Below are 19,657 nucleotides of genomic sequence, written 5' to 3'. Positions count from 1 at the left end.
CTTTTCCAAAGTGGGTGCACCAACTTGCATTTCCTTTCTCCACATCCTCTCCAACATTTGTTACTTCTTGCCTTGTCAATTTTTGCCATTCTAACTGGTATATATGAAATAAGGTATATTTCAATGTGGTTTTGATTTGAATTTCCCTGATGGCTAATGAATGACGTTGATCGTTTTTTCACGTGTCTGTTAGCCATTCATTTGTCTTTGGAGAAGTGTCCGTTCATGTCTTCTGCCCATTTTTTGACTTGATCATTTGGTTTTTGGGTGTTGAGTTTGAGAAGTTCTTTATAGATCTTGGATACCAGTCCTTTATCTGTAGTGTTATCTGTGAGTATCTTCTCCCATTCTGTGGGTTGCCTCTTTGGTTTGTTGACTGTTTCCATTGCTGTGCAGAAACGTTTGATCTCGATGAAGTCCCAAAAGTTCATTTTCGCTTTTGTTTCCCTTGCCTTTGGAGACCTGTCTTGAAAGAAGTAGCTGTGGCTGGTGTCGAAGAGGTTACCGCTTATGTTCTCCTCTAGGATTTTGAGAGATTTCTGCCTCACATTGAGGTCTTTCATCCATTTAGAGTTTATCTCTGTGTATCGTGTAAGAGAATGGTCAAGTTTCATTCTTCTGTATATAGCTGTCCAGTTTTCTCAGCACCATTTATTGAAGAGACTGTCTTTCCGTTGGATATTTTCTCCTTCTTTGTTGAAGGTTATTTGACCATAGAGTTGCGGGTCCACATCTGGGCTCTCTATTCTGTTCCACTGATCTATGTGTCTGTTTTTGTGCCCGTACCATGCTGTCTGGGTGATCTCAGCTTTGTAATATAGCTTGAAATCAGGCAACATGATGCCCGAGCACTTTTTTTTTTTCTTTTTCAGCATTTCCTTGGTGGTTCAGGGTCTTTTCTGGTTCCATATAAATTTTAGGATTGTTTGTTCCAGGACTTGGAAAAAACCATTGGTGTTTTGACCAGGATGGCGTTGAAAGTATAGATTGCTCTGGACAGCATAGACATTTTAACAATGTTTATTCTTCTGGTCCATGAGTATGAAATGTTTTTCCATCTTTTTGTGTCTTCAGTTCCTTTCATGAGTGTTCTGTAGTTCCTCGAGTACAGATCCTTCACCTCTTTGGTTAGGTTTATTCCAAGGTATCTTATGGTTTTTGGTGCTATTGTAAATGGAATCAGTTCCCTAATTCTCTTTCTTCTGTCTCATTGTTGGTGTATAGAAATGCAACAGATTTCTGTGCATTGATTTTGTATCCTGCCACATTCTGAATTGCTGTATGAGTTCTAGTAATTTGGGAGTGGAGTCTTCGGGTTTTCCACGTAAAGGATCATGTCCTCTGCAAAGAAAGGGAATTTGATTTCTTCTTTGTGGATTTGAATGCCTTTCATTTCTTTTGTTTTCTAATTGCTGTTGCTAGGACTTCTGGTACTATGTTTAAGAATAGTGGCAAGAGTGAGCATCTTTGTCACGTTCCTGATCTTAAGGGGAAGGCTCTCAGCTTTTCTCCATCAAGAATGATTTTCGCTGTGGGTATTTCATAGATGGTTTTTATGAAATTGAGGAATCTTCCTTCTGTCTCTACACTCTGAAGAGTCTTAATCAGGAAAGGATGCTGTATTTCGTCAAATACTTTTTCTACATCAATTGAGAGGACTATATGGTTCTTATCTCTTCTCTTATTAATGTGTTCTATCACACTAATTTGCGTACATTGAACCACCTTGCATCCCAGGGATAAATCCCACCTGGTTATGATGGATAATCCTTTTTTTTTTTTTAAAGATTTTATTTATTTATTTGACAGAGAGAGATCACAAGCAGGCAGAGAGGCAGGCAGAGAGAGTGAGAGGGAAGCAGTCTCCCTTCAGAGCAGAGAGCCAGACGTGGGACTCGATCCCAGGACCCTGAGATCATGACCTGAGCCGAAGGCAGCGGCTTAAACCACTGAGCCACCCAGGCGCCCTGATGGATAATCCTTTTAATGTACTGTTGGATCCTAATGGGTAGGGTCTTGTTGAGAATTTTGGCATCTGTATTCATCAGGAATATTGTTTTGTAATTCTCCTTTTTTATAGGGTCTTTGCCTGGTTTTGGGATCAACGTAATGCTGGCCTGACAGAATGAGTTTGGAAGTTTTCCTTCTGTTTGTATTTTTGGAAAGAGCTTCAGGAGAATAGGTATTATTTCTTATTTGATTGTTTGGTAGAATCTTCCAGGGACTCTTGTTTTTTGGGAGGTTTTTGATCACTACTTCAATATCATTACTGGTTATTGGGTCTATTCAGGTGGTCAGTTTCTCGCTATTACAGTCTTGGTAGTTTTTAGGTTTCCAGGAAGACATCCATTTCTTCCACGTTCCTTAATTTATTGGCATATAGTCATTGATAATAATTTCTAATAATTGTTTCTGTTTCCTTGGTGTTAGTTGTGATCTCTCCCCTTTCATTCATGGTTTTATTAATTTGGGTCCTTTCTGTTTTCTTTTGGATAAGTCTGGCCAATTGTTTATCAGTCTTATTAATTCTTCAAGGAAGCAGCTTCTAGTTTCGTTGATCTGCTCTACTATATTTCTGGTTTCTAATTCGTTGATGTTTGCTCTAATCTTAATTATTTCTCTTCTTGTGCATTTGCATATTCTCTTAGGCTTTATTTGTTGTTTTTTTCCAGTTCCTTAAGGTGTAAAGTTAATTTGTGTATATGCGATTTTTCTATTTTTTTTTGAGTGAGGCTTGGATGGCTATGTGTTTCCCCCTTAGGATCACCTTTGCAGTATCCCATAGGTTTTGTACCAATGTGTTTTCATTCTCATTGGTTTCCACGAATTATTTATGTTCTTCTTTGATTTCCTGGTTGATCTAAACATTCTTAAGCAGGGTGAGCTTTAGCTTCCCAGTGTTTAAATTTCTTCCAAACTTTTTCTTACGATTGAGTTCCAGTTTCAAAGCATTATGGTCTGAGAATATGCAGGGAATAATCTCAATCTTTGGTATTGGTTGATACCTGATTTGTGTCCCAGTATGTGGTTTATTCTGGAGAAAGTTCCATGTGTGTTTGAGAAGAATAAGTATTCTGATATTTTAAGGTGAAATATCCTGTAGTATATGTATGAGGTCCATCCGGTCCAGTGTGACATTCTGAGCTCTTCTTTCTTTGTTGATTTTCTGCTTAGATGATCTATTGCCGAGAGTGGAGTGCCGAGGTCTCTTATGTAGTGGCTGCTCCCATGTTGGGGGCATAAATATTTACAATTGTTCGATCCTCTTGTTGGACAGACCCTTTAAGAATGATATAGTGTCCTTCTGTATCTCTAAGTGCAGTCTTTAGCTTAAAATCTAATTTTTCTGATATGAGAATTGCTACCCCAGCTTTCTTTTGAGGTCTGTTGGTATGAAAAATGATTCTCTATCCCTTCACCTTCAGTCTGGATGTACCTTTAGGTTCAAAATGAGTTTCTTGTAGGCAGGATAGGTATGGGTCATGTCTTTTTATCCAGTCTGCAACCCTGTGCCATTTCATGGGAACTTATGTTAACATTGATGTTAAGAGTGATTATTGAAAGATACGATTTTATTGTCTGTAATTCCTGTTCTATATCACTGTTGGGGTTTTTCTCCTTTTATGGAACCCCCCTTAATATTTCTTATAGGGCTTGCTTTGTGGTCATATATTCTTTCAGTTTCTGCCGTTCTTGGAAGCTCTTTGTCTCTCCATCCATTCTGAATGACAGCCTTGCTGGATAAAGTATCCTTGCATTCATGTTCTTCTCATTTAGTACCCTGCATTTGTCTTGCCTTTTTGTTTACGTTGTAGAAGTATTGAAAAAAATTGGTTGGTGCTGTATTCACGGAGAGTCATGCATCCTTCTGCTTCCTATTTATAAATTAGAGGAAGACAGTGAGGCATTGTGACAACCTTCAAGACAGTTTATCACTCACCGTCTGTTCCAGTACAGATTGTAAGAGGTTTTAAATCATATCTGATATAGAAACGAGGCCTTCATACTTCAGAAAACTGGTCAGTGAAAGAACAGCTGTGAGACCTGTCATGGAAATGGTAACATAGAATTTCAGTCAAGTCATAGTTCAAATAAATGTCTGTCCCTCTGGGGTTGTCCTTTAGAAGACGAGTGACTAGGGCAGCACTTAATGTGACACAGTCATCACTCCAAAGCTGAATTGTCCAGTATCTGTTCTGTTCCAGTGGGCACCACTTTCTCTTCCTGGAAAGGGAATCTTCTCAAACCCCCATGGTCCATTGAGGCATCTCATCCACCTGGACCTCCCAGGAATGCCCACCAGAATCAAGTCTTTCAGAACACAGGACTGGATAAGCTAGAAGTCTCTCTGGAATTGAATGAACTCTCTGCTTTTGCCTTCACAGTTGTCAAAGTTTTTTCTGGTTTTGGTCTTTGTTGTTGTTTTTTATCCTCAGAGAGAAGCAGATTAGGACGTGCTGTTCTGGGATCCAGAGTAACTTCTTTCAGTCCTTGTATCACTTTTAGGAGATCTGAATACCATGGAGGAAGACCGCATCCTTCTGTCCTTAACTGGAAAGGACGAGAGCGTGGGCCTCAGGCTCCCCGGCTGCACATGCCCTTGCCATCCATCAGCAGTTTCACTTCTGACGTCATACCCTTTTCTGTCACCTTCTCTGGTAGATCGTTGAGTATGGAAATGTAATCTCAGCATGTTGTTATGTTTGCGTTAAGTTTCTACTGAATGTCCTTCTCTTCCTCTGTGAAGCTTGAGAAAACTGTGTAGGGGAGGAAGGAGAATTTTCCCTCTACCCTTCTGAGTTCTTAGTAGAGACCCCTGCAATAAAAGACAAATCAACAAGACAAAAACAACTTTATTCATATGTATACATCATGTGTCTGCGGGAGATACCCAGGGAGAAATGAGTAGCTTCCAGGAGTGGCTTAGAGCTCAGACTGAAGCACTCTCTTAGAAAAGACAGGGGAAGAAAGATGGAGGCCTCGTAAAGGAGAGTAAATGGTTTTTACGAAAGATGCGTGGGCCCCTTGGAAAAATAGATGGGAGGTATGGTAGCTTGTGACAGAGTGTGTCTGGGTGTGATGTCAACTTCTAGTCTTTATACAGCGGTGACCACAGGCAGTCTTCCCTGGGTGATGAAACCCTTGGGGAGGGGATTTATGGTGATTGAGCTCCTTTTGGGGGAACCCAGTCTATATTTAGGCAGATAAGGGGAGTTCAGAGAAGGCTTCTCCCTGCATTTGCTATTTTTCAAGTGCCTACAGCTCAAAATAATATATCAAAGCTGTGTATTTTGGGTGGCGCGTCCTGAGCTCCTACTGTCACATTTCGGAGTGGCATATTCTGTTGCCCTGCATCTGTCTCTTGCTCATGTATAACAAACTGGTTCAGATGCTGAAATTCAGTAACTTCTGTCTCTGGTTTTCCACCTCTGTCTCTCAGTTCTAGTGGCTTTCTCTCTTGGGCAGTTGCACCAGCTTCTGAACGCCTGCCACTTGCTTCTTCTTCAGGGGGTCAACATAACAGCTGAGGCTTTTCCTATGATGAGAGGCAGGACCTCATGTAGTGGCCCTGGTGATCAGGGCACTGAGTGCAAGGGGACAAACACCTCTAGGTCCCCCTGACAGAGAAGGGGCAGGGCTCCATTGCAATTCTACGTAAGCATGTTTATTCCTGCCCCTGCCTCTTACTTCTGGTGTTGTGGAGAAGCCTGGAAATTCCCATTATCCTTCCAGCTGAGTGTTGCTTTTGGGCTGCTCTTAGCATTGGGGGTGGTAGGCAGGGCAAGAGAACACGTCCTATAGATCGACCCAGGACTGCCGTATGCAGTAGCAACAGAAATTGTGGCCATACCTGATGGTGATGGGATCGCTTGGGTAATTCTGACAAAGTGGTTGTCCTCTGCCTGGAGTCCCACTAAGGTTACTGTGGCCAACACTGGGACAGAGATGGGTTTTCTCCAAAGAGGTTGGGGTCTGTAGGTCCTCTCTAGTGAGAAGTGGATATGCCCCCAGATCTGACATACTTGGTGCCAAGGACCTTATAATTGGAAATTCTAAGCCGCAGTGTACATTGTGCATAAGACCCCATATCGATGCAGACCTTTTTTGAACTTTCTATCTAAAAATATATTAAAATTTACTTAAATTTCAGTGTGTCTAGAAATTCTATTGATACTATTTTTAGCCTAATATGAATTTCTTATGCCTTGTCATCTAAAATTGATTTAAACGATAACCACCTTTTTGGGTGGTTATTTTTGGGTAACCCCCAAAATAACCAATCTGTTCATTTTTCTACATAATAAGATCTTCAAAATATTTCTCTCATGGTCATGGTGTTTTGAAGGATCTTGTGTGGGCTGGTCACACACAATTGACTATCAGATGCCTGTGTTTTGGCTTTAACGTTGAAGGACCCACTTCTTTCCCACTGTTCAGACGAAGACTCCAAAAACAGACTCAACAAGAACTTATCTGTGGGGATCTGACAGGCCACTGACATTCCTGTCACTTCCATTAAGGAGAGAAACATTGAGTGGAAGCTGATCAGAATTGTTATGCTTTGTCTTTTACAGGCATTCTGGAGCCGCTAGAGCAGGGGTTTACAACCTCACCAAGTCCTTGGCTGTGGAATGGGCTAGCAGTGGAGTAAGGATCAACTGTGTTGCCCCTGTAGGTAAACGTTCCATATGAACGCTGTTGACAAGTTGTGCTTTTCTGATTCACTTTGTATTGTCGATGGAGGTATTTGTTCATATGCATGCAGACTAGGAAACACAGGTTTTTAAAAATAGGTAAAATTGGAGAGACTTATGCTTCGATTTACGACTAGACTGTCAAGCAGGTGAAAGGAAGTCAATGATTCTCAGTCTTGGAGGTATCTTAGAATCATCCAGGAAACATTTAAAAAACATTGAAAGGTAAGCTTGATTCCCTACTATGGAGTTGAGGTGTTGGTCTTTTTAAAAGCCACCTAGGAAATTCAAATGCAAAATGAAGATTGAGAACCTCTGCTTTAGAGAACAAATATTTGCCAGATTATGTTGTTATTTCTTGGTGTATCCTTAATGCTTCTTTAGGAGAGAGTGAAAAAACTAAGGTCTAATTCAAGTTAAAGATTGATTAGAAGTGAAGAGAAAATGCCTTGGGAACATACTTGAAAACTAGTAAAAGCCAAATCAAAGAATTCCCAAACAATTGAAATTTTATTTATTTATATTGGATTCAAATATTTTATCTGTGGTTTTACCATAATGAAAACCCGTGAAACCATTGTATTTTCCATGTCTCACATAACCACAGCCCAGGCTTCTGTTACAAATCAGAGATGCCTGGTGGAAAACTCAATAGACTCCTCTATCCCCCTTTTCCTACTTAATTGCCTCGCTGATCTATTTGTCGAATTATGCTTTTAGAGAACACATCTCTTCAGGAAAAATATAGGGCTTAGCTGGTTATTCAGGGAGAAGGGTTCACAAAATGAACATTCATATAATCCACTTGTAATCATGGTTAACTGTACTTCCTTGACAATATGAGAAAAATTAATATTAGAAATGTTGACTTTTCTATTAAGCCACTTTTTTGGTGTTGGTTGATGACTGCCTTGATGTCTTTGTGATTTTAAAATTTAGTTTTATGTACTTCATTTTGTTCTTTTTTTATTCTTAAACATAGGGAGTCATTTATTCCCCGACAGCTATTGAAAACTATGGTCCATCGGCAAACGACTTATTTGGAGGGTTCTTTAAGAGAATCCCAGCTAAGCGCATTGGAGTTCCTGAGGAGGTAATGTATATTTCTAACATTGATTCCAATTGCTTTCTTTTATACTTTGTAATATTGTGACATTTGGTGTCCTTTTTACACAGTCTCATAGTTGATAGAGGGTGACAGAGATGAGTGGTCCCATTGACACCAGCCCATTTCCCCTACACTTTCTGGCTCTGTGCCTTACACACTCACAGCTCTCTTTATCCAGAACGGAAAGCAGTGTGAATGAAGAACAGCCTGGTTTTATTTCATTGCACTTTTCAGCTATGTTATTTTATCACATGGCCTTTGTTGGTACACAGGACCCTAAGTCAAATCAGGTGAAGTTCCGTACTTCACTTCCAGAACTATGTGAAGTTCCATACTTGGTTTCTGTACGGTGACCAGATTTAAGTATGTAGAAATCAGTAGGTTTCTTAAAGGCCAGCAATATCAGTCTTAAAATACAATGGAAAAAGGATATTGTTTCTATAATAATAAAAATGGAACTACGTGATATAAACTTAGCTCTAAACAACAAGAAATTTATTCCTGAAGAACAGGAAAAAAGAATAAATAGAAACATGTCATAATCCTCAATTTAATTTCATTAAAATCATGGTTCCCTTTGTTTGATGACAGAGGGTCGCTACACTTCTGGTGAGCGTAGCATAACATAGAGTTGTGAGATACTATGTTGTATGCTTGAAACTAATGTAATGTCGAGTGTCAACTGTACTTCAATAAAAAAGAATAATAAATAATAGGGTGCCTGGGTGGCTCAGTTGGTTGAGCGACTGCCTTCGGCTCAGGTCATGATCCCGGACTTCCAGGATCGAGTCCCGCCTCGGGCTCCCAGCTCTTTGGGGAGTCTGTTTCTCCCTCTGATCTTCTCCTCTCTCATGCTCTCTCTCACTCATTCTCTCTCAAATAAATAAATAAAATTAAAAATAATAATAATAATAAACAATAAAAATATATAATATCAAGTTTCCCTAAACTAATGCATACATTTGATATAGTTTTGGAATTAAACACACTGATTCTAAAGTTTGTCTAGAGAAATATTAATGCAAAAGCAGCCAAAAAGTGTTTTGAAAGAGAATAATGGGGGGAATTTGACCTTCCCAGTATCAAAACATATTATAAATGTCATACTTCTTTAGGGTATCTGGTGCTGACATGAACAGAATAAATTTAGTGGAACAAAATGTACTCCTTTATCAGTACCATGTGTATATAAGGAGTTTAATAGGATAAAAGTAGCTTTTCAAGTCTGCGAGGAAAGGATTGACCATTTAGCGTAAGTCTTATGGCAATTGGCTGTTTCATTAGAAAGACATTAGGCCTCTTACCTCGTATCACTTACAAAATAATTTTCACATGTATTGAAGTGCTAAATGTAAAAGCAAAACCGTTAAACTCTTCAAAGAAAAAGTTTTCTAATTTCTAAACTAGCTTTCATTGGCATTTTGATGTCTTTCTTTCCAGAAATTTACTAGGCATACCCCAAAAGACCCATATTTACCAACCGTTTTACAGATTGGGATTCTACTGTATGTGTTTTTCTGCCACTTGCCTATGGCTATACCATGATATGTTTAATTAGATTCTACTGTTGCATGTTTAGAAACCATTTATATTTCTGATATTGTGGTAATTCTATAGTGAACATCCCTGAACACAGATGTGCACTCTTGTGTCAGGAGTAACTTTCTCGACTTCTTGAAGTAAAATAGTTTTGCATATTAAGCTTTTGGAGGATACTGTTAAATCAGACATTTGATGGGTCATTTTAAGTGAGATGTTTGGATTTCTATTCTGAAAACTAAGAGGGGTTTTAAAAGATTTTAACCAAGGAGGTGATATGATTAAATTTTTATTTTGCACAGAACACTCCCTTTGTTTATGTGAACTATATTATCTCTATTTGCTGTATAGAAATGAAAATTGAGAAGTTTAAGGAATATTTATCAGTTCAGTTAAAATAATAGTAATAAAGACATTATGTGTTAACATAATATTTTTAGTGAAAGTTGCTATACTTTATTTTTTTTTTAAAGATTTTATTTATTTATTTGACAGATAGAGATCACAAGTAGGGAGAGAGGCAGGCAGAGAGAGAGAGAGGAGGAAGCAGGCTCCCTGCCAAGCAGAGAGCCCGACGCGGGGCTCGATCCCAGGACCCTAGGATCATGACCTGAGCGAAAGGCAGAGGCTTTAACCCACTGAGCCACCCAGGCGCCCCTGAAAGTTGCTATACTTTAAAAAGCAAAAGAAAACCATTTTTTGCATTTGCTTTACACTTTTCTCTCATTCATGTATGGCTTAACAAAATACAGCTGGATGCTCACATCTGTGTCTGCATTCTATATGTTGCTATATATTGTTTTGTTTAAAGCATATGAAGAAATCCAGTTTCATGTACATGTACAGTTGGAAAAGGGAGGAGCGTTGTTTTTTTTTCTTTAAGATTTTTTTTTAAATTTATTTATTTGACAGACAGAGATCACAAGCAGCCAGAGAGAGAGGAGAAAGCAGGCTTCCTGCGGAGCAGAGAGCCTGATGTGGGGCTTGATCCCAGGACCCTGGGATCATGACCTGAGCTGAAGGCAGAGGCTTTAACCCACTGAGCCACCCAGGTGCCCCAGGGAGGAGCGTTTTAATGGTCTTTTTAGATTATTGTGGATATTCTTTGATATTTGATAAGTGGCTGTTTCTTAAAGATGGGTTGCAATGTGGGTTGACCTCAGACCATGTCAATGAATCTTTTGTACTCTGTTACATTAAAACCCACTTGTGTTTCTTGCACTTTGATTAGCTGTTTCACCCAAACATGATTTTGTGACATAAGTTATTGTTCTTTTGGGAAAAACTGGTCCACCGCGTTATGGAGAACTTGTAGATGTTGACACACAATCCATTATACAATATCAAAAGATCACATTTGTGAGGAGTCCAAGATGGTGAGAAGTAAGAGCCCTTCTCATTCTGAACACCTGCGAACTCAAGTAGAGATCTAAGAAAAGACTTGCTAGGTTCTACAAAGAGAAAAGTGAACACTTTCTGCAGGAATGACAAGACAGAAAAACTCACCTCAAAAAAAGAGAATAAGAGGCAGTACTGACCACCAGGAACCTAATCAGTATGGATATAATAAGTAAGATGCCAGAGCTAGAGGTCAAAATAACGATTATACTAATTGGGCTTGAAAAAAGCATAGAAGACACTAGAGAATCCCTTTCTGGAGAAAAAAGGGGACTAAAATCTAATAAGTCAAAAATTAAAAAGGCTATTAATGAGATGCAATAAAAAATGGAGTCTACATTTTTTAGGTAGGATAAATGAGGCAGAAGAGAGAATTAGTGATACAGAAGACAAAATGATAGGGAATAAATAGCTGCGAAAAAGAGAGATAAACAACTACTGGATCACGTGGGGGACAATTTGAGAGATAAGTGATACAATACAGCAAAGCAATATTAGAATAGTTGGGATCTCAGAAGAAGAGGAAAGAGAGGAGGGTGCAGAAGGTATATTGGAGCAAATTATAGCTGAGCACTTACGTAATCTGGGGAAAGAAACACACATTCAAGTCCAGCAGACACAGAGAAGCCCTCTCAAAATCAATAGAAATAGATCAACACCTCAGTATATAACAGTGAATCTTGCACATCTCAGAGACAAAGAATGTCCTGAAAGCAGCCCCGGACAAGAGGTCCATAACCTACAAGGGTAAAAACATTAGATGAGCAGCAGACCTATCCACAGAGACCTGGCAGGCCAGAAAGGATTGGAATGATACATTGAGGGTGCTAAATGGGAAGAACATGCAGTCAAGAATATTTTATCCAACAAGGATGTCATTCAAAATAGAAGGAAAGATAATAAGCTTCCAGGACAAACAGAAAATAAAAGAATTTGTGATCACCAAACCAGCCCTGCAAGAAATATTAAAGGGGATCCTTTAAACATCAAGAGAACTTAACAGTGACATAGACCAGAAAGGAACAGAATCAATATACAGAAACAGTGACTTTACAGGTAATACAATGACACTAAATTGATATCTTTCCATGGTTACTCTGAATGTAAATGGGCTAAATGCCCCAATCAAAAGACACAGGTTATCAGGTTGGATAAAAAAGCAAGACCTGTCGATATGTTATCAGCAAGAGAGTCATTTTAGACCCAGAGACATCTCCAGATTTAATGTGAGGGGGTGAAAAGTCATTCATTATGCCAGTGGACATCAAAGGAAAGCTGGGGTGGCAATCTTTATATCAGACAAAGTAGATTTTAAACTGAAGACTATAATAAAAGATGAGGAACGATGCTATATTATAATTGAAGGCTCTATCCAACAAGAAGATCTAACAATTGTAAACATTTATGCTCCTACATGGGAGGAGCCAATTATATAAGCCAATTAATAACAAAATTAAAAAAAATCAGTAATAATAGTAGGGGATATTAATGCCCCCCTCACTGTAATGGACAGATGTTCCAAGCAGAAGATAAACAAACAAGGCTATGAATGACACACTAAACCAGCTAGACCTCACAGATCTATTCAAAACATTCCATCTTAAAGCAAAAGAATATACATTCTTCCCAAGTGCTCATGGAACATTACCCAGAATAGATCACATACTGGATCACAAATCAGAATTCAACCAGTACCAAAAGGTAGGGGTCATTCCATGCATATTTTCAGACCAATTGGAACTTAATCACAAGTGGAAATTTGAAAAGAACTCAAGTACATGGAGGCTAAAGAGCATCCTACCAAAGAATGAATAGGTCAACCAGAAAATTGAAGAAGACTTAAAAAAATCATGGAAACCAATGAAAATGAAAAGACAACTGTTCAAAATCTTTGGGATGCAGCGAAGGTAGTTCTAAGAGGGAAGTATATAGCACTACAGGCCTTTCTCAAGAAACAAGAAAGGTCTCAAGTATACAGCCTAACCTTACACCTAAATTACCTGCAGAAAGACCCAAAAAAGAAAGCCTAGGCCCAGCAGAAGAGAAGTAATAAAGATTATAACAGAAATCAATGAAATAGAATTCAAAGGAACAGTAGAACAGATCAACGAAACTAGGAGCTGGTTCTTTGAAAGAATTAAAAAGATTGATAAAACCCTGGCCAGACTTATCAAAAAGAAGAGAAAGGACCCAAATAAATAAAATCATGAATGAAAGAGGAGAGATCACAACCAATACCAAGGAAATACAGACAATTGTCAGAATATATTATGAGCAACTATATGCCAACAGACTAGACAATCATGGAGAAATGAATGTGTTCCTAGAGACATATAAACTACCAAAACTGAACCAGGAAGAAATAAAAAACCTAAACAGACCCATAACCAGCAAGGAAATTGAAGCAGTCATCAAAAATCTCTCAACAAACAAGAGCCCAGGGCCAGAGGGCTTCTCAGGGGAATTCACAAGAGTTTTATCCACAGCAGTCACGTTGTTTTAACGGGCCTCAAATAGAAAAAGGCAGTTAATCTTCTGTGTTCTGTCAGGTTGCACACGGACTATAGATGTGTGTTACAGCTGTGTTTCGAGATGTGTTTCCTTGGGCAGGGAAGCAGCCCCAGGTGGGGAGCATCTGCTTTTCTGTGTGCATGTGTGTTTCTGTTTCCAGATCTCCCCGCTGGTCTGCTTCCTGCTGTCCCCTGCGGCTTCCTTCATCACCGGACAGTTGGTGGATGTGGACGGGGGCCAGTCCTTGTATACACACCTCTTCAATGTACCAGGTGGGCCCACAAGAAATGACCATCACTAACTTTATGCCTTTTCAGGTTCAAGTTCTCAAAATCTCTTTCTTTTTGTTAAGATTTTCTTTATTTGAGAGAGAGAGAGAAAGAGCAGAAGCAGGGGGAGCTGCAGGCAGAGGCAGAGGGAGAAGCAGGCTCCCCACCGAGCAGCGAGCTTGATGTGGGACTTGATCCCAGGACGCTGGGATCATGACCTGAGCCGAAGGCAGACGCTTAACCGACTGAGCCATGCAGGTGCCCACGTTTTCAAAAAATTTTTAAGCAGTTACAGAAAGGATTAGGGTTTTCTCTCACAGAACATAAAACATGTACAAAATGTTTATATTCCTGAAAGCATCTTTAAAGGAAATGTTCCCAGTCAAAGAAAATATCTAAATATTTTTTATCATAGCACATATTTATCTATTTTAAGAAATTGCCTTGTGTATATAGCTTGGTGGATTTTTAACCTTGAAAAATATTCTTGATATGAATATATATGTATAAGGAGGAGATAGAAAAGAGGCAAGAGGTTGTCCTATTTTTAAGATGTAATTCCTCTTTGTTCCTCTAATAAGTGAGTTGTACATCTGAGCAGAAGACTGAGACCTATTACGTGGGGAAGGGTGCTACGGTACCATTTTACATTATCTTAAGGATATATATTGAATGAAACCATAGGAATTTGCTATATTCAACCATTTTTTTCTTTTTTGTTAATTTAACTTAATTTTTTTTCAGTGATCCATAATTCATTCTTTATGCACCACACCCAGTGCTCCATGCAATACATGCCCTCCTTAATACCCATCACCAGGCTCACCCAACCCCCCACCCCACTCCCTTCCAAAACCCTCAGTTTGTTTCTCAGAGTCCACAGTCTCTCATGGTTCATCTACTCCTCCAGTTTCTCCCAACTCACTTTTCCTCTCCATCTCCCAGTGTCCTCCATGTTATTCCTTATGCTCCACAAGTAAGTGAAAGCATATGATAGTTGACTCTCTCTGCTTGACTTATTTCACTCAGCATAATCTCTTCCAGTCCTGTCCATGTTGATACAAAAGTTGGGTATTCATCCTTTCTGATGGAGGCAAAAATATTCCATTGTATATATGGACCATATCTTCTTTATCTTTTCGTCTGTTGAAGGGCATCTTGGCTCTTTCCACAGTTTGGCGACTATGGGCATTGCTGCTGTGAACACTGGGGTACAGATGGCCCTTCTTCTCACTACGTCTGTATCTTTGTGGTAAACACCCAGTAGTGCAATTGCAGGGTCATAGGGAAGCTCGATTTTTAATTTCTTAAGGAATCTCCACACTGTTTTCCAAAGTGGCTGCACCAACTTGCATTTCTACCAACAGTATAAGAGGGTTCCCCTTTCTCCACATCCTCTCCAACACTTGTTGTGGACTGTCTTATTAATTTTGGCCATTCTAACTGGTCTAAGGTGGCATCTCCATGTGGTTTAGATTTGAATCTCCCTGATGGCTAATGACGATGAACATTTTTTCATGCGTCTGTTCGCCATTTGTATGTCTTCTTTGGAGAAGTGTGTGTTCATGAATTCTGCCCATTTTTTGACGTGATTATCTGTTTTGTGTGTGTTGAGTTTGAGGAGTTCTTTATAGATCTTGGATAGCAGCCCTTTGTCTGTAGTGTCGTTTGGGAATACCTTCCTCACCACTTTTAATATACAAAAGCAGTAATTTCATGAGTCTCAGCCAAATATAGACGTTGCACAGAAATATAAAATTCAAAGGTATTTACACTATTGCTGAAGAGTGTTCAGTGGCTTCTAGCAAATCAAAGTGTGGTTGATGTAATGCATGTGAATTTCTTTTTTTTTAAAGAGTTATTTATTTATTTTTATTTCAGTGAGAGAGAGAACACGGGATAAGGGGTAGGCAGAAGGACAGGGAGAGTGAATCTCAAGCAAACTCTTTGCTGAGCATGGAGTCCAAAGCAGGGCTCAATCTCATGACCCTGAAATCAGACCTGAGCTGAAACCAAGGGTTGGACACTTAACCGACTGGGCCACTCCAGATCCCTGCATGTGTATTTCAGTTTCATATCAGGGACCGAGGTTCACCCTACTCTTTTGTGTACTAACAGTCTACTCCAGGCTTCAGACCTTCTTTGCATTAATAAATGATAAGTATGGGACTTCATATTATTATTTCCCCCTCCTATCTAAATTTCTTTACTAGTAATTACTAGTAACATCAATGTGGTCATGTGCAGAAGATATCATGGTTTTTGTTTTTTTTTTTTTAATTTCATTTATTTATTTGACAGAGATCACAAGTAGGCAGAGAGGCAGGCAGAGAGAGAGAGAGGGAAGCAGGCTCCCCATTGAGCAGAGAGCCCAATGAGGGGCTCGGTCCCAGGACCCTGGGATCATGACCCGAGTCAAAGGCAGAGGCTTTAACCCACTGAGCCACCCACGCGCCCCAGATATCATGGTTTTAAGGCCCCTGGTTAGAAAGACAGAAACTCCTCCATGTTGTACAATACCATTTTCCAATAGTAGTTAAAGTGGCCACTTCCCTCCCCGGCGGAGCTGAGGGTATTTGTCCGATTCTCATTTAGAAAGGGAAAGGAAACGCAGGGCTCCATCTCACGACCCTGAGGTCATGACCTGAGCCAAAATTAAGAGTCGGATGCTCACCCGACTTAACCACCCAAGTGCCCCAAACACTGTATTTATTGGTATACAGATTTTTAAAATTTTTTGGTGAAATCAGCTACAGCAATTTTTCAAGAATATACTCCCTCCACCACCCAGGGATGCCTGGGGGGCTCAGTCAGTTAAGCAGCTGCCTTCAGCTCAAGTCATGATCCCAGGGTCCTGGGATGGAGTCTCACATCGGGCTCCCTGCACAGCGGGAATCTGCCTCTCCCTCTGCCTGATCTGCTTGATGTTCCCCGGCTTGTGCTCCCTCTCTCTCTGACAAATAAACAAAATCCTAGAAAAGAAAAGAAAACAATATAATTCTGCCCCCACCCCACTATGAGTGGGAAAACTGAGCCTTTCCTTCCTGTGTTTTCTTGAAGATTGCCAGCCCGGGAGTGGCGAGTCCTGGAGTAGAAGATCACACAGTAGCCGTGTGATCTGGGAAAGTTAATTTCTGTAGGCTTCCATTTTCCTTTCTGTAAAGCGGGGTCACTTCCAGCATTTATTGGGTAAACGGCTGGAAGCATTAAATTAGATAATGCACATTTATAGCCTATCTGACAACTGTCAGATAGGAAGTTTTTAGCTGTAGCTCATACTGGCCTGAGCAAGAAGGGCATTTGTTGGCCCGTAACTGAACGGTCTGCTAGACTTGAATTATTCGCTCATTGAACTCTTCGGGGGCAATGTTTCTTTTTTTTCTTTTCCCTCTGTTTTTGCTTCTGTGGTGTTGGCTTTCTCTTAAGACGGACTCTCCTGGTTGCAGAACAGCTGCCTGTCCCCCAAAAGCCACATGCTTTGTTTTCCCCAGCCTGCTGGACAGAGAGAAGGGAGGGGAATGACGTTTTATAGCATTTCTAGCAGAATTCCGAGACTTTCTCTGTTGTGGACCAGCTGATATGTGTAGCCCTCCCCAACCAGTAGCCAGAGGTGTGACTTAGCTCAGTCGGAGTTCAAAGTGGGGCCACTTCCCCAGAAACTCATGGATTTCCCCAGTGCAGGTGGAGGCTCTTGGAAAGAGAGGATGAGGGACTGGATGCTGCACAGGCAGCTGTGTGTGCCCAGTCCAAAGTAAGCATCCTGGTTCCTAAAGAAATAGTATGTGTGGAACAGCTGCGGTACACCGAGCACTCTGCATAGGCCGACAAACTTAATTTTAACAACTTTAGAAGAGCAGATGTTGTTAGCAACCACCCCACCCCCACCCCACCCCAGGAAAACAGGCTCAGGAGGAGGAACCTCTCCAAATTTGGAAATGCTAGAACGTGGCAGGGCTGGGAATTCAAAACCAGGATTTTCTCAAGACCTTTGCCAGTTGTCCCAATGATTTCTTGTTCTTTTTTTTTTTTTTTTAAGATTTTATTTATTTATTTGACAGAGAGAGAGATCACAAGTAGGCAGAGAGGCAGGCAGAGAGAGAGGAGGAAGCAGGCTCCCTGCAGAGCAGAGAGCCCGATGCGGGGCTCGATCCCAGGACCCTGAGATCATGACCTGAGCCAAAGGCAGCGGCTTAATCCACTGAGCCACCCAGGCGCCCCTGATTTCTTGTTCTTGCCGAGAAAAGAAAAGGGGTGAACCAGGGAAAATAAGAAGAGAGTCTGTTGGTAACTAAGACGATGAAGGAGGTTAATAGATTTGTGCTTGACGTGAGCTTTTTGCTTACTCACCAGATCACGACAACTGGCCTGACGGACCAGGGGACCTTTCTGTTGTCAAACAAATGAAGGAGGCTTTGAAGAGTAAAAGCAAGCTCTAAGCTAAGGAAACTACATGTGTCTTTTGTCTCCAAATGCCTTAGTATTTCAAGAACACATTTTGGTGCTTTCCAGGAGCTGATAATATGAAGGGAACAATCACTTTCTGCCTTTTAATGTTATCAGTCATGCCTTTGCAAATACTGTTCTTGAAATAATGCATGTTTAAGCTCCAAACAACACTGTGTAGCCTGTGATTAAAGATTTCCTTTTTAGGGGGCGCCTGGGTGGCTCAGTGGGTTAAAGCCTCTGCCTTCCGCTCAGGTCATGATCCCAGGGTCCTGGGATCGAGACCCGCATCAGGCTCTCTGCTCTGCAGGGAGCCTGCTTCCTCCTCTCTCTCTGCCTGCCTCTCTGCCTAGTTGTGATTTCTCTCTGTCAAATAAATAAAATATTAAAAAAAAAAAAAGATTTCTTTTTTAGGAATGGGGCTTAACATAGTTTATGATTATGCCTTTCATATCTAAGCAAGCTAATTGAAAAATGAAATCATTTCAAAATAGTAATAGAGGTATCATGATCTCCCAAAAAGGTTTTAATATTTGGTTGTAAAGGTGGGCAGTGAACCCAAATTCTGGCCTCAGAATGATTCTTTAAAACTAGAGATATACAGTGATTCATATCTCATGGTGGGTATCATGCTTTTGGAGCCATAAAGCATTATGAAAATTATCGATGAATGATTTATTTTGTTCATGAAGTTACATTTGCATAAAGCCTCTTGAGTCAGAAGAAAAATAAAGTCATGTGCAGCATTTCTTGGAAGCATTTGATTTGTGTCTTGATTTCCAATCTAAAGTATTCCCCTTTTTTGTGGCACCTGGGTGGCTCTGTGTGTTAAAGCCTCTGCCTTCACCTCAGGTCATGATCCCAGGGTCCTCGGATCGAGCCCCGCATCTAGCTCTCTGCTCCGCAGGGAGTCTGCTTCCCCCTCTCTCTCTGCCTACCTCTCTCACTACTTGTGATCTCTCTCTCTCTCTCTGTCGAATAAATAAATAAAATCTTTTTTAAAAAAAAGTATTCCCTTTTCTTCATGTTTCTCTCTTTGTATGCAAAACAAAAATTTTTAATTAAATATTATGCAAATTAGGGTTCAGTATTCTGCCTTCAACTGACTTTTTTGGACAATGTAACTTCCCAGGTCCTCTGGGAATCAGGTGCCAAGACAGAATGAGATGTGCATGAGACGTGGGGGAGATGCCTGCAGAGGCGGGGAGCCCCGGAAGACAGCAGCGACCTTCAGACCGTGAAGCAAGTGTGACGCCCATGAAAGAGGGACAAAGACAGGAGTGAGCAGGAGGCAAAGGGAAGGATTGCTGCATGCACACGTTCACACCACGGTGGGGCCTGGGGGTACCAGGAGACACTTGGTAGATGACCTGGGTTCCACATGGTCACTCTTGTCCTCACTGTCTAGGAGTAGCTCTGCTCCTTCTGCTGGCCAGGGACACTCCTTTTTTCATCAGCTCGTGGCAGCACACAGGCAGGCCAATGGTCCCTGGACTCGGCCACAGTTCATAGTTCAATGGGACCTTCCTGGGTCCCTTGGCAAGAATGGCTTTTTTGGAACCAGGACTTGCAATGCTGCAAGATTCAGAAATGGATGGGAATCACCAGGTCCCACGGTGGAGCTTTGGAAGTGTTGGTAAGTAGGACCAGTCCCTCTTCCACTCACTGGTTCCCAGAAATGCTCCCAAAGCCTT

At 40.7% G+C, this 19,657-nt stretch overlaps 1 protein-coding gene across 3 annotated transcripts in view; it reads left to right on the top strand.

Moving 5' to 3' along the window:
• Positions 1 to 18,612, top strand: part of LOC123950984 (peroxisomal trans-2-enoyl-CoA reductase-like) — a 29,832-nt gene extending 11,220 nt beyond the window's left edge. The window contains exons 5-8 of one of the 3 annotated variants that reach the window (XM_046019521.1): positions 6,576 to 6,672; positions 7,678 to 7,788; positions 13,412 to 13,523; positions 17,871 to 18,612. In XM_046019521.1, coding sequence (XP_045875477.1) covers positions 6,576 to 6,672; positions 7,678 to 7,788; positions 13,412 to 13,523; positions 17,871 to 17,956 — 406 coding nt within the window. In that variant the 3' untranslated portion in view covers positions 17,957 to 18,612. Of the gene's footprint in view, positions 1 to 6,575; positions 6,673 to 7,677; positions 7,789 to 10,254; positions 10,785 to 13,411; positions 13,524 to 17,870 lie in introns of those variants that run through there. The other 2 variants (XM_046019524.1, XM_046019525.1) reach the window with 2 other exon arrangements.
• Positions 18,613 to 19,657: the final 1,045 nt, after the last annotated feature.

This window comes from Meles meles, chromosome 9, assembly GCF_922984935.1.
Source record: "Meles meles chromosome 9, mMelMel3.1 paternal haplotype, whole genome shotgun sequence".
Taxonomy (NCBI): Eukaryota; Metazoa; Chordata; class Mammalia; order Carnivora; family Mustelidae; genus Meles; species Meles meles.
This window is presented reverse-complemented; position numbering and strand designations above follow the sequence as displayed.